The sequence below is a fragment of the Triplophysa dalaica genome, chromosome 1, assembly GCF_015846415.1.
Source record: "Triplophysa dalaica isolate WHDGS20190420 chromosome 1, ASM1584641v1, whole genome shotgun sequence".
Taxonomy (NCBI): domain Eukaryota; kingdom Metazoa; phylum Chordata; class Actinopteri; order Cypriniformes; family Nemacheilidae; genus Triplophysa; species Triplophysa dalaica.
In genome coordinates, this window is record NC_079542.1 from 29,697,744 (window position 1) to 29,712,089 (window position 14,346).

The 14,346-nt window shown below is 38.2% G+C and overlaps 2 protein-coding genes across 4 annotated transcripts; one reads left to right on the plus strand and one right to left on the minus strand.

Moving 5' to 3' along the window:
* Positions 1-247: 247 nt before the first annotated feature.
* Positions 248-10,907, minus strand: aadat (aminoadipate aminotransferase). The gene is made up of 14 exons (XM_056758191.1): positions 10,433-10,907; positions 9,936-10,006; positions 9,642-9,810; positions 9,326-9,458; positions 8,046-8,120; positions 7,738-7,947; positions 4,844-4,909; positions 4,568-4,650; positions 4,221-4,317; positions 3,590-3,651; positions 3,178-3,242; positions 2,760-2,866; positions 883-984; positions 248-693 (listed from the first exon to the last, which is right to left on the minus strand). The coding sequence occupies exons 2-14, from the start codon at positions 10,000-10,002 to the stop codon at positions 628-630; spliced, it is 1,302 nt and encodes a 433-aa protein (XP_056614169.1). The 5' UTR covers positions 10,003-10,006; positions 10,433-10,907; the 3' UTR covers positions 248-627.
* A 195-nt stretch (positions 10,908-11,102) lies between these two features.
* On the plus strand, positions 11,103-14,220 carry ino80b (INO80 complex subunit B). 3 transcript variants are annotated; one of them, XM_056758219.1, is made up of 6 exons: positions 11,103-11,352; positions 11,430-11,493; positions 11,795-11,981; positions 12,368-12,513; positions 12,959-13,131; positions 13,259-14,220. In XM_056758219.1, exons 2-6 carry the CDS (start codon positions 11,451-11,453, stop codon positions 13,721-13,723), a joined length of 1,014 nt encoding a protein of 337 aa, XP_056614197.1. In that variant the 5' UTR covers positions 11,103-11,352; positions 11,430-11,450; the 3' UTR covers positions 13,724-14,220. The 3 variants fall into 3 exon arrangements, with proteins under 3 accessions (XP_056614197.1, XP_056614203.1, XP_056614192.1); XM_056758225.1 differs by having other exon boundaries at positions 11,103-11,493; positions 11,770-11,981; XM_056758214.1 differs by having other exon boundaries at positions 11,103-11,493.
* Positions 14,221-14,346: the final 126 nt, after the last annotated feature.

Below are 14,346 nucleotides of genomic sequence, written 5' to 3' on the forward strand. Positions count from 1 at the left end.
CAATGTCAATTCACTTTTGCAGCACTTTGACCACTTTTGATGAAAAGTATCTTTATTGCCAGTTAACATAACTGATCAACTTAAAAGAAACCGGCGAATAAGCCATCTAGCCAAAATACACTCTCCCAAGTTCATGCAAAAAACATTTATGATAGCTGAAGAGCGTCCAAGTTCTTAAGAAACTCTTTCCCTGAGTACTGTATACAAAGCTCTGTTGTGTGAAAGAAACAAGACACAAACACATTAAGCTGGTGAACTTCCGTTTAGATTATTTACTTACTTGCATGGTTTTTAAAAAACGAAATACATCCATATCACTGTCAAACGTTACTCTTTAAACTACATTAAAGCTTTGAAATCAAATGCATCTCCTTATAAAAAGAAGTTTTATCGTGATATGTTGTAATCCACACTTAATCCAAAAAATTATCATAGCGATATTTTAATAGTGTTGTTATCTGATATTGACTTGAGTGTGAAAATTTGGTTTAAAGGTGGAATAAAGATTTACTATAATGATGACGTTCCAGAGGTTTATAGAATTTCAGATTTTCAGTTGTGGCATGTGACCGCAGGATTTTATTTGTGGTTTAGACTGTCAATTACTGTACGTATCCGACCCTTAACTCATCCTTTCTGGGAATCAGTCAAGCACATGGCATCCTTAATAAGATCAGCGAGTCTTCTAAAAGCCTGTGTATAGAATAAAACGGCAAATGTGATTATTACAACGGTGTGAAAGTAGATATTGTGTAAACAGAAAACATTGGCTGCATTAATGCCTATCCGTGGTCATAAAAAAGTAGAAACTTTTTAACATCGGGAATGCCTTAACATGGCATCTAGTTAGGCAGCTCACTAGTCTAATCCTGTTTTAAGTACCTCATCGATCTGTTGAGGTGTGGAGAGAGAAAAGGCAGCTCTAACATACGGAGATGGGTCTGAGCTGTTGATGTTAAATGCTCCTCCAGGCACCAGAAGAACCTACATACAAATATAAAGAATGAAAAAAATGATTATTCCTGTTGGTTACCTTAACAACACATATTCTATCTGTAAAATACTTCAAGGTCGTTTAATAGTCATGCAAGTTATTCTGATTCCCAGAAGGAATTAATTAAGGTATCGGATATATTAAGCAATAAATCCCATTTTACCTTTTTAGAGGTTAAGCTGGGGTAAGCGAGTTTCAAACTTGGCCAGCCGTACACAATATTTTCTAATTGTTGTAAGGCTGGTGCCAAGGTGTCCACATTAAAAGGGCACAACATCCCGAGAAACACAGAACTTCATCCAATACAATGAACCCCACAGGGTTTGCATCTCCATCTCAAACAGCATACAACAATGAATGATGATTACCAACTCACACCTTTACATCTGTTCTCTTCTCCCCCTCTCCTCTTTCTCTTCAACTCAACTCAGAGCACTTCAAAGCTTACCCATGAACTGAATTTGACAAATACCATATCTTGTATGAACAAAGAATCTTCATATGCATGTTTTGTATCATTTGAAATGTCTACGTGCGATTGTTAAAATTGTCTCATTTCCACAGCAGTAGAGCAAAGCATAACACAGGTTTGAGGGTTTAAAGAGATTCTGCTCACTGTTGAGGTTTTGTCTTCATGTAAATGGCCATTTGTGGCCTGATCAGATCCAGGACAGAGTCCTTTACAATGTAAATTGTTGTTGTGTGGAAGAGGGGTATTCTGGTCTGGGTATTTAAGGGAAGCTGGCAAAATGTTCTGTGGAATTCTTACTAAGATGAATCCCTGTGTTTTTTCTGATCACATCTTTTTCTACTGTCAGGTATGCGTCTTAGACTCGTAGACCGTTTTTGTATTCTAGGAATTGAATTGTAATTGGCAATAAACATTTACCTGACTAATAAATTCTCATGTTTGAATTTGATCTGCATTATTCAGAGTTTATTAAGTGTAGTAGATCACACTATATCCTTTGTTACCGCAAATCTACGTTCAGGTTAGTGACGGACTAAATTCCTGTATTAGGTGGAGCATTGGAGCACACTAGCTGAGATTTTAGAGCTCCGACTAACTACTTGGCTTTAGTTTAAGTGTGCTTAGACCGTAGGGGCTAATGTTTCCGTTTAGAACAGCACATATGTTGTCTGACCAATCAAAATAGTGTAAGTCTCAAACCTCTGGTTACTGGAATATTATTTTAACTACATAGGTACATAGGAAACTATGGCATAATTATACAAAGCTACCATCAGAGGAAGTAAGATTGGTCTATTTATCTCTATGGAGTGGTCATGACCTCTGGTTAGAAATAAGAATTTTTTTACGGTCTAAGGGGACTATATAAAATAATGCTCTCTGAGTACTACTAGTGATAAAACCTCTGGCAGTGACCGAGACTGTGAGATCCGCGTGTAACAGCCGGTGTGAGCCTCTAAGCGACAGTGAGAATTGGATGAAGGAGTGTAATTTAGAATAAGGCAGAAGAATCAAACATTGAGCAAAATTGCATGATTATTATCACGATAAATAATCAAATACAAATAATATCATTCAACAAGGTTTTCCTTTTTATCTTTTGGACTCGGATGAATTACCCAATGTTAAAATAACGTTAACTATAACAACCCAGAGATCTGGAAAGACAGAACGCGCGTATGCCTTCGCCATGGTTGGTGGTTCTTCTTCTCTCACATTTTTCACCACCTTACATTGTAAGAAAAATTATTTTATGTTACATGAGTGTGTATTTGTACATTAAAGCATTCAAACCTCTTTCTCTAAAGCTCTTTCCATTATAAGCTGTTGTGTGTCTTTAATGTCCTTGAGTTTAATCCACAGGAACATGCCAGCCATGGGAGGATGCCACTCAGCAACATCTATAAAACAAATGCAAATGACATAACAGACAATAATTTACATAACTTAACCCTGACTTAATTTTTTTTTAAAGAAAAAACATTGTGGTACAAAACAACCTACCACAGTGCTACAGTCTTTTGGTATACATTTTTTATATCTGGGATTACTGCAATTACTTTGATTAGCTATCCTCGTGTCATATTGTGTTATTACAATTCACAATAAACTAATTTAATAATCAAATAACAATCGTAGTAAATTCACATGAAATCTGTTGTGCAATATATACATCGCTGCTTTTGATTGCAATAAAAAAGTCATTATATACCTTTGAGCCATTTGTCTGCGGAGAAGAGAATGGCATTCCTCTGACATCTGTAAAACTCAATGACCCTGCAGATTAGAGAAAAAATGTTTTACCATCTGTCCCGATGGCAGTAATATTTTTAAATCTAATGACTTTTTAAGGTTTTCCTTTTTTTAATGATTTTATTAATTATGTGTTTGCGGAATTGGGGAGTTATGTGTGATATGTGTAATGCTTATGTTAATGTTTATGTCAATATTTTGAACCATGCCACTAGTGTCAAAGACAATTTTCCACTCTGTGACAAACAGAATGGACAATAAAGTTAATCCAATCCAATCTGTTCATTTTAAACACAAACTGCCCCAAAAAAAGTTTACAACTTATTAAAACCCTTACTTACAGTCAAACTGATCATAATTTGCATACTAACCCATCAATGTGCTTAAGAAACCCATCTTGACCCCAACTATGCAACAGCTGAGAAATCATCAGCTGAAGACACAAAGAGAAGATAGAAAACATTTTAATTTGCTAAATTACACTGACATCACATTATTTTATAAATAAAACCATGCTAAAAATATCTCAGCCCATAGACACACATAATTAGCAAGAGCTTGCTTAAATCCCAAGTGCCTATCCGACCGCCTGAATGAAAACAACTTGTGGCAGTCAAGTGGACAAAATTTTGTCTTTGTTCTACGGTACTTTCCATTCTCTACATGCTTGCTGCTGGGAGTGCTGGAGCCTGTTGCTAGATATAAGTGATCATAGTGACAATGATCTTTATAATCTTGGCACATGCAACAGACCTGACAGTATCAGTTTACGCTAAAGCATGTTTTTCTCATCACATCTCTTCTCCGGAGATTCCCACTGATATATAAATTACAGTTTAAATTCATAAGAACAGAGCTGCGTACCACTGAGAGCTCATACATTATAAGCACACATCATCAAGCCAACCAGGATCCTTCCTTCTTACCACAAAATTGATGCTTAAAACTCTTTGTAAAACCTTTTCTTTGTGTGTGTGTGTATTTGAGTGAAGTATGACTGACCTGTGTGAAGGTGCTGGTGTGCATTGTAGAGGCCTGTATATGCAGTACCACTCTGTCCACTAATGGTTTCGGCCCTGTGACAAATCCAACCCTTAACCTACCAACAGAGAAAACATAAATCAGAAGAATCCCTTTATGTATGTGAGAATGTTTATGAGCTACAGGAGACCCAGGATAAGTATACTAGTTTTTCACACCCTCACTCTTCACAGAAACCCCCTTAGGGAAAAACTCTTCCATAAGGATTTCCATGTATAACCCTGATAACTGTGTCTAAAAAAAAAGCACAGCTGTTTAAATGTACTCATTGACATTTCAAGCACAAACGTGCTTTTAACACCACCCACCCTGAAGAAAGAATTTTAGAGAAAGAGTCCGTTCGCAGGACTCGTCCGTCCAAATCCATGGAAAGAAACGTCGGAGCCCAAGGCTGAAGTACAAAAGAAACACTACAATTTATAAACGTGTTGACTTTGCATGAATTATAACTAACTGTTTACTTTACAAGAAGAGGAACACAGAGGTTATCAGAAAAATGGTCTTGATAAGAACTATAGCCTGATAATAAATCACTCAAATACAAACAGTTTACATAAAGAGAGCAATAAATCACCCGTGCTTACTTTTTCAAACTGAAGGAAATAATATGGGTCATCCTCAATGATAAGCAAGTCATATTTTCTTGCAAGCTGAAAGAGAAAAAAATGAGAAAATGTGATCCAAAAGAATGCTATTGGATGTACTAATTTTGACCACACATGTTCTGGTCACAAGGCTGTCAGGAAACTAAAAAAATTCACACAGTCTAATATTTCGTTGGACCACCTTTAGCTTGACTTTTTGCACTCATTTGCAGTGGCATCGTTTCGATAAATTTCTGCAATGTCACAACATTTATTCCCGTCCAGAGATGCATTAATATTTTGCCAAGATCTTGTTTTGATGATGGGAGAGTCAGACCACTGCGCAAAGTCTTCTCCAGGACATCCCAAAGATTCTCAAGGGGGTTAAGGTCAGAACTCTGTGGTGGCCAATCCATGCAATGATGTCTCATGCTCCCTGAACCACCCTGAGCCCGATGAATCCTGGCATTGTCATCTTGGATTATACCCATGCTATCAGGGAATAAAGAATCCATTGATGAAATAGTCTGGTGATTTCAGTCTATTCAGGTAGTCAGCTAACCTCATTCTTTGAGCACATAACGTTGCTGAACCTAGACCTGACCAACTGCAGATCATAGCACTGCCAAGCTGTTGATTTTTGGACGTTCACTTCAGTGAACATACTGTATGTATGAAGATGCAAATGCTTGGTAACCTGTTTGCAGTTACAAACCTTAGTCCTCAAAGGGGTAATAAAGTCATGCTCAAATGTGGAGGGTTATTATTCAGGTAACCAGCTATACACTTTAAACTACAGTGTACACTAATGTCTTCTATAGTTTTCACGGTGGCAATGCTGAGCATACAACGCATACATTTTTCGACAAACAACTTTTTAAGTATTTGCTCCCACATACATGCATTACGCACATACAGTGAAGGAAATAAGTATTTGATCCCCTGCTGATTTTCTAAGTTTGGCTGCTTACAAAGAAATGAAGGTTCTATCATTTTTATGGTGGGTTTATTTTAACTTAAAAAACAAATCTGGGAACAAAAATGTTATATAAAGGTTATACATAGATTTGCATTTCACTCAGTGAAATAAGTATTTGATCCCAAAGCAAAAAATAACTTTGTACTTGGTGGAGAAACCCTTGTTGGTAAGCACAGAGGTAAAACATTTCTGATAGTTGGTCACCAGGGTTGCACACGTGTCAGGATACATTTAAGTCCACTCCTCTGTAAATCTTTAAGGTTTCTTAGCTGTCGCTCAGAAAGTTTTAGCCTCCTTCACAGATTTTCTATAGTACTAGGGTCTAGAGACATTTAGTATACTTCTCCTTAAGCCACTCTTTGGTGGTCTTGGGAATATGTTTTTGGTCTTTGTCATGTTAAAGGCACATCCACGACCCATCTTCAGTGATCTAGTTAAGAGCAGGAGGTTCTGGTCCAAGATTTCACGGTACACTGGCCCGTCCCTCAGCCCCTCAATGCGGTGAAGTCTTCCTTTTCCCCTGAAGCAGAGATAAAAAGCCCTAAAGCATAATGTTTCCATCACTGTGCTTCTCTGTAGGGATGGTGTTCTTGGGGTCATCGTCAACATTTCTCTCCCTACACACACAGGAGTGAATTTTGGTCTCAAGGCAGTGCCAGGACTTTCCCCAAAGCCTTTTCTGAATCATTTTGATGTTCATTGTCAAACTTCAGATGAGCCGGGCGGGCCTTCTTGGGTGGGAGGAACTTGCGGGTGCTTCAGGATTTCAATATATTGTGGCATAGCGTGTTACCAATGGTTTGCTTGCTAACTGTGGTCCCAACTGTCTTAAAATCATTAACAGGCTTCTTCCATGTTGTTCTGGGCTGATCTTTAACCTTTCTCATAATCATCTTTACTCCATTGGGGAAATCTTGCAGGGAGCTCCAGAACAAGGGCATTTGATAGTTATTTTGTATTTCTTCTATTTCCAAATAATCGCACCAACAGTTTTCCCCTTCTTAACAAGCTTCTGTCTGTAGACTATTCAAGGTTTGTGCAGGTCTACAATCTTGTCCCTGACATCCTTTAAAACCTATTTGGTGTGGACAATGGTGGTGGAGAGGTTGAATGGAAGATACAGATTCGGTTGGCAGACATCTTTTATACACTTAACAAGCTGATTTTGGAGTACTGTTTTAAAGTGACAGGACTAATCTGTGGTCCATATAGGCACATAACCAATCTGTTGTCCATAAAGGTTCTCCAGATCGGTTCCACCTATGCGGAATGATCTGCACACTGCTACAAGATCATCTTTAAGAATCGTCTGAAAACACATCTCTGCCGTCAACACCTGACTGATCAGTACGGACTTCTATTTCTTCTCTACTCTTTATTAATTATTATATATATCTTGCTTAGCTCTGTATACTGTGTTAGGTTATATGTTACAGTCTTCTTTTTTGATTGCACTTATGCTTTTTGTTGTCCTTATTCTGTCCCAATTGCTTCCATTGCTTACCCCACTTGTAAGTCGCTTTGAATAAAAGCTTCTGCTAAATGACTAAATGTAAATGTAAATATAGTCACATAACCAATCTGTGGAGCCAGAATTCCTGCTAGATGGTAGGGGATCAAATACTTATTTCACAGACTGAAATAATAACTGATAACTTTTTTCCCCTGATTTTATAAAAAAAAATATTCTGTCTCTATGAGTTCAAATAAACCTACTTTAACAATTATAGACCTCTCATTTCTTTGTAAGCAGGCAAACTTAAAAATCAGCAGGGGATCAAATACTTATTTCCCTCACTGTAGAGACAAAAGGTAGTTGAGGAAACACAAAGAATAACGTCTTTATAAAAAGCTAACAAGTAAAATAGCAAATTTAGGAAATCAGCCCATGATAGGACATTAAAACAGCCCTTACTTCGTAGACTTCCTGTTTCCTCTCCAAAGTCATAGATGCTCCAGTTGGATTGCCTCCATTAGGGATGGTGTACAGAAGTCTTGGTACCGTGCTAACCGTCTTTTGCACATCTACTGGATCCCACTGTGCCAGAACGTCCCTTAAGCCTTTCGGGATCATACCATACTGATCACTCGGCACATTAATGATGTTGCAGCCCAGCGGCTGAAGCTGTTGAAACAATCATTACAATGAGCATTAAAAGGATACATATAACAATAAATGCTAATAGTAAAGGCCTTCTTGCACCAATGTATCTGTATTCTTACTGCTGCCAGAGTTCCTGAGTATGTAGGTGCATCTAGGAGGACATTGTCACCAGGATTGACAAGCATCTCAAATATCTGAAATACAGAATGTCAGTAAAATCTAAAAATGAGCAATTTCCACAAACAAGTACTGAAGAAACTTGACTGTCTACATTAAGACTGTCAATTCAGCATTCAGACTGCAAAACACTTATGACACAGTTGCTGGGGAAAAAAATCAATGGAAATTAGGCCTGGGCGATGTGACGATGTTATCGTATATCGCCGATGTCTCGCAAATATCCCGATGTCGATTACAACAGACAGATTCCAGACGATAATTGATAATGGAAAATATGCGTTATAATGTAGGCTTTAGCGTGAACATTAATGTCCATATGCCCAGGCAGTCAGTATCAGTGACATAAGTTTGGAAATGCCATTTTGTTGGGTCAGTTGAATGTGCTGCTGTTTTCTGCCGGTCATTGAACAGATACAGAACAAGAGAAAGACGGCAAAGCAAAACCTCATGCTCGCGAAGCTGTACCGGTGTTCAAATTGTCCTAACCTGCCGCAGGGCAAATTTTTATTTAATCTCAACCAGATCGACAATATAAATAGAAAACGTTAGGATGATTTTACAATGCATTATACCCTGTCAGATAGTCCTACCATCTTAAAATAAACACATAAAATAAATTAACAGCGTAAATACCCTTTCAGATTATTCTACCAGCATAAAAGAAACATATATATATATATATATATAACTATATGTAGAATGATTAAACAACGAAAATGCACTATCATATTCCCGTAGCAGTATAAAATAAACAGGTAAAATGAAAAATGACGTAACATTGACGTGCGCGTGCGTGCCTGGTAGGATAATCTGATGGGTAGGATGAAATTTCAGGACACATTTTTCTACACCATAAAAGATATGGTTTATCTGCTCGCTTTACCTGATGAAAGAAGTCACGCCTGTGTGTTGGTGCATGCGTGCGTGTTTGTTTGGCAGCTCCTGGGACGAATTCCCTCCCGCTCCATATCCACAGATCGATCGTCTGCGCAACGTTGCATGAAGTCAAACACGCCCGATATTATCGGACATCGCGATGATTTTAAAGTCGATTATCAATATTTTTTTAACACATCGCCCAGCCCTAATGGAAATATGTTTTTGGGTAAAGGGATAGAAGTTCACCCACAAAAAGTGAAATTCTTCAGCTATGATATTGAAACATTGCTAGTAAATACACAGTACATGCATGACGTTAATGATGTTAAACTAGGTGTACTTTGCATAGGCCCTCCTGGCTGCCTGTTGTGACACACAATTCCATTTGTCCTTTCTCTGGGCTGTAGCTGGCAGTAGGAGGGTTGTGGAGACTCTTCTGGAGGTTCTTCATCCATGATACCAGCTCTGGAATACTATAAATGCACAAAGACAAGAGAATGTTAAGGTTTACATAAACGGTCTTCCTTATTAAAGTACAATAGCACATTGTATCTTCAGGTATTATGTGTACCTACTAAAATCACAGAAACAATTTATAACTGGCTCACACTGTAAATTTAAAACATTATAGTACAGACAGTTTCTTGATTTTATACCCATATGAGCCAGAGTATTGAAGCGCTCTCTTCATCACGGTCTCATCAAACACCACATCATCTCCACCCTTCACTTTAATCCTGGCAGACTGGAAAGGGAAGGTGTTGGGGTTTGGGGCACCTCCAGCCAGGGAGATCAGAGATGGAGGGGATCTTTGCTGAAGCTCAGCTGGTACATAGAAAGAATCAGTGTTGTGTCATTTATTAGGTCACATTTCTGTCAGACACTTTATTTATGTCAATGAGAATAACATAAATGCCTGTTACTTAACACATAGAGAATATCAGACTCACTCAATAGGCGAATAGGGGATGGTTTCCGCGCTGCACTTACGGCAGTCAAAAATCTAGCATAGTTCATGTTTCTAATTTGATAAAAGGGTAGAAAATGAATTTTAATGTACTGTCTTTCACATAAATATATACATTCATATATAAGATAGTGATATGTGCAACATAAAATCATATGGGAAAGATTACAAAGCAAATAAAAAGGTGAATTGTGTAACAAGCACAAATGCATTTATTTTATAATCACACATAGGGTAACCATTAACAATAGATGCGATAAAGTATTTAAATTGTCCTAGAACACGTTTGAAAGCTGTACATTATGTAAGTGAAACTGAGGCTAAGCTAAACCAACCAAATAAATAAAGCACGACATGAGTGTAACAACCAGGTATTATTACAAATATTAGAGCACGTGGTGGTTCATCGTGGATCAAACGTTTATAACCAAAGCACATTTAAAGCAATTTAAGCCTAATATCTCGAGCATGTTTACTGACCTTTAGAACTCAGAACCTCCCCCCCTGCAAAGCCTTATGGACGGTGTAGTTAGTTGCTTTAGTAAACGAATAGTGATTTGCGAGTAGCATCGGTGCTTCTCAGTGAACCGGTTGAAAGAGTTCCCCCAAATCACACATTATCTTTGAAATCGTTCGCCTCTTAAATCACTTTGCACATAATTTATCAAACATGCGCGATATAGGAGTAAGAGAAACCATGTTTATCGACACTGAACCAAAATGATTCACTGTTTTGAAGCGTTTGAAACACTCCATGACGACATCTGCTGGTCCGGTGGATGGGAAAAGCACAATGCACAAAGAAATGCTTTGGGAAAAACTTCCAAGTTGAACACAATCCACAACAGTCTGTTTCACACTATACGCTTGTTTCGTTACATTTCGTTATGGGATGAGAGTGGTAAGTCTCATTTTTCTGTCAGAAAGCGTTGGCCTGTACGTTTAGATACAGTACCAGGAGGGGGCGTCCCGTGCCCGACTCCTCCACTAGAAAGGGAATCTCACATGATGGCTTTCTCTTAAAAAAATAAAATATATATTCGTTCTCTTAAATACGCCTATAAATTAAACGATATAAATAAACACTGAAAAGTAAAAAAACGAAATGGTTTAGAGACGTCAAACAAGCGCCGCCCCTTTCAGCATTAAACACCATTTCCCACAATCCTTTGGCACGCTACCGCTGCTCAGCAAACATCGCTAAAATGCTAGGCTACAATTATTATTCACAAAAATATGCGTATAATTCGGTGTCGTCTCATAACTGATATTTGATATCATGCAGCGTTCTATTCATTAACGCAGTTAACTTTAATAAGAGCACAGCATTCATTTCCTGCATCTGGTGCATCATTTTAAGTAGATCTCGCACGTTTGCTTTTAGCTAACGTTAGGTTCAGGTACGTCATGTAACTGTTAGTTAAAGATATTAAGTGATATATGTGTATTAAGATAACTGTTATGGTTATTAATTAAGGCCAGGCAAATTTGTGTGTCCATGGGGAAAAGGAAAGACATGATTCATCCCAGGTTTCTCGCCGGTAAGTGTTTTTAAAGTGTTGCAATGTATGAGTATGCGGGCTGTATAGTCAGATGTTATGTATGTAAGTTAAAGAAAAGTCTTATCGTTACCTATTTAATATTAGTGTAAATGAGGCTATTACCCTTAGAGGATCATTTTTAAGATCATTGGCATTCGAAGTAATTTTTTGTCTTTGTGGATTTTCAAAATGTGAGATATTAACAAGGGAAAGTTTACATGTTTCATACCGGCCAGCTGGAGTGTCTGTTTATTATTCTGATTGGTCCCTGATCAGCTGAAAGATATCCTGTGTTCTCAAGGAAATGTGGACGATTATATCAACAAGAAGAAACACAAAAAGCACAAGAAACACAAGAAGAAGCATCATCGGGATGATGGGCAAAGTTTCTCCTCTGAGGCTTTGGAGTCGGACTCCGGCATGGTGCTCAAACCCCCTCAACTCAAACTCAAGATCAAACTAGGAGGACAAACATTAGGCACCAAAAGGTCTGTGCTTTTGAAAACTTTTGTGTTTTGCTTGATAGCAGTGCATTGTTAGTCCTATTTCTTTGACACTTATGAAACTTTCAGTTTCAGTGTAGTAGTTTAGTAATCTGCTGATCATACTACAAGCTTTAATTAAAAGTTTATATTTAGTAAAGTTTATAATTAGTAAAGTTTATAGTTTAATGTCACAGACAGTTCATAGATTCAGAGGACTGTTCGCATGCTTTTTCACACTAGTTTCTTGCTAATATACATAATTAATACTGTGTCATGTTTTTCTGACGTACATGACATTTTTATGCCTTGAAAAACTTTAAACTTAAATTCCACCCAACCTTATCAAAATGATCAGATGAATGAGAGGTGACTTCTCTCCTTTTTTTTAGTGTGCCCACATTTACAGTGATCCCGGACTCTCTGCGTGTGGTGTCACCGCTGAATGTAGACAGTGATGATGGTGAGGATGATGAAGACTCTGATGATGATGTGCCCTCAGAGGGTGTCCCTATTGAGCAGTACAGAGCCTGGCTGGGTGAGTGACTGACTGGGCGGTTGGGATAAAAAATGTTGCCTTGAGACGACCGAACTACTTTCAAGAAGCATTAAAAATTATTTAAAGCAGGAACATGGGTTTGGGCACTGGTTAGGACCCTAGCTCACTTCACATTGGGACACGGATGACTTCCTGCTATAAGCGTACTGCGATTCTTTACAACTGATATTTATCAACAGAAAAAAACAGCATCTCTTTGTTTAAATTTTTTAAATACTGGTTCAAGTACTTCATGAAAAACAATCTGATTAGTCTGTAACTTATCTAAGCACAGATTTAGTCGAGTATTCATCTTAAACGTAAATCCCGGACCGACTCTAATGTTGACATCAGAGCTTTGTCCTTCTGGACCAATCCATCTGACCCAAATCATTTCGTGCCATGAACATGTTTTTTTGTTGTTGTTATGGTTTGTTATTCACAGATGAAGACAGCAACCTGGACCCATCTCCAATGCCACACATGGACACATATTCACTTCTGGAAGTCCCTATGGATGAGGAGGAAAGGTGGCTAGATGCTCTGGAAAAGGGAGAGCTGGATGACAATGGAGAACTAAAGAGAGACATTGACGAGTCGTTGCTTACAGCTAGACAAGTAGGTTGAAAAAACTGTTTGGGTTGGTCAGGGGTTTAAATTGATCACAATATAATACAAACACAGGAGAGGATTAGTTGTGCACCCAGCTTGGGAATTCAATTATATATTTGCTTTATCTGAACAGAAAGCGCTGCTGCATAAACAGCAAAGCCAGCCCTTACTAGAGCTCCCCATGGGATACAAGGAGAAGGAGCTCACGGCGGAGATGATGCAGAAGCGTGAAGAGCGTGCTCGCAAACGTCGTCTTCAGGCCGCCAAGAAAGCAGAGGAGAGCAAGAATCAGACCATTGAGAGGCTCACCAAGACCAGCAAAGCCAAGATCAAGAGTATGAAGGAGCGCAAGTCAAAACAGGGCCAGCTCCCCATGGTACGCTACAGCAGTTCTGCACAGGGTGCATCTGTATCCTACCCTGCTGGGATACCTCATCTAACCCCTGCATCACCCCAAGCTCCTCCTCCCACGCCGGTGAACTGTGGAGTGTCTGGATGCGCCAATCTAAAGAAATACTCCTGCTCTAAGACTGGGACTCCTCTGTGCAGTATGGAGTGTTACAAGAAGAACCTGACATTAGTGGAGGGCGTTGCTTGAAAGTTGTTAGCTGCAGCTTTGTATGTTTGGTCTGTTTAAATCATGCAGGTGTCACATGTCTGGTTCATACAATTATGTTTAATACAAGGATGTTTGAAAAGTCATTGTGAAATCATGGTGAAGTTTTATTTATTTTGTGAATGGTAAGCCACAGTGGGGCTTATTCATAAACGCAAAGAAAAATCATTGCCATTTCAAAAACAACTCAATTTATGATTTGGATAATAGAACTTTGCTACATTGTATTATTGTTTGTGAGCTAAAGGCATAAGACGCCATTATTTTTGTGAAAAGACTGAAAAAAGAACACTGAAGTCAATCTTTTGACATTTCTTTTTAAAAGTTATATGCATCTTTTGAATAATGTATAAAAATAAAATTGGAAACCCAGTTTCACACATTAAATAACATTTTGAAAAAAGTTACTGTGTTAGCTTCACAAGGATGTGGTCATAAATTCTGCATAGCTGTTGCCAATAAAATGTTGTTCCACTTGATCCAGCAAGGAAAGTTTATAAGATTTTTTATAAAGTTCTGAGTGTGAATACAAAGGCTGCTGAAGTTTCATAAGCATTGTAGCTTCTTGTGAACATTTAAGAAATCCAGCATTGTGTGAGGTATTA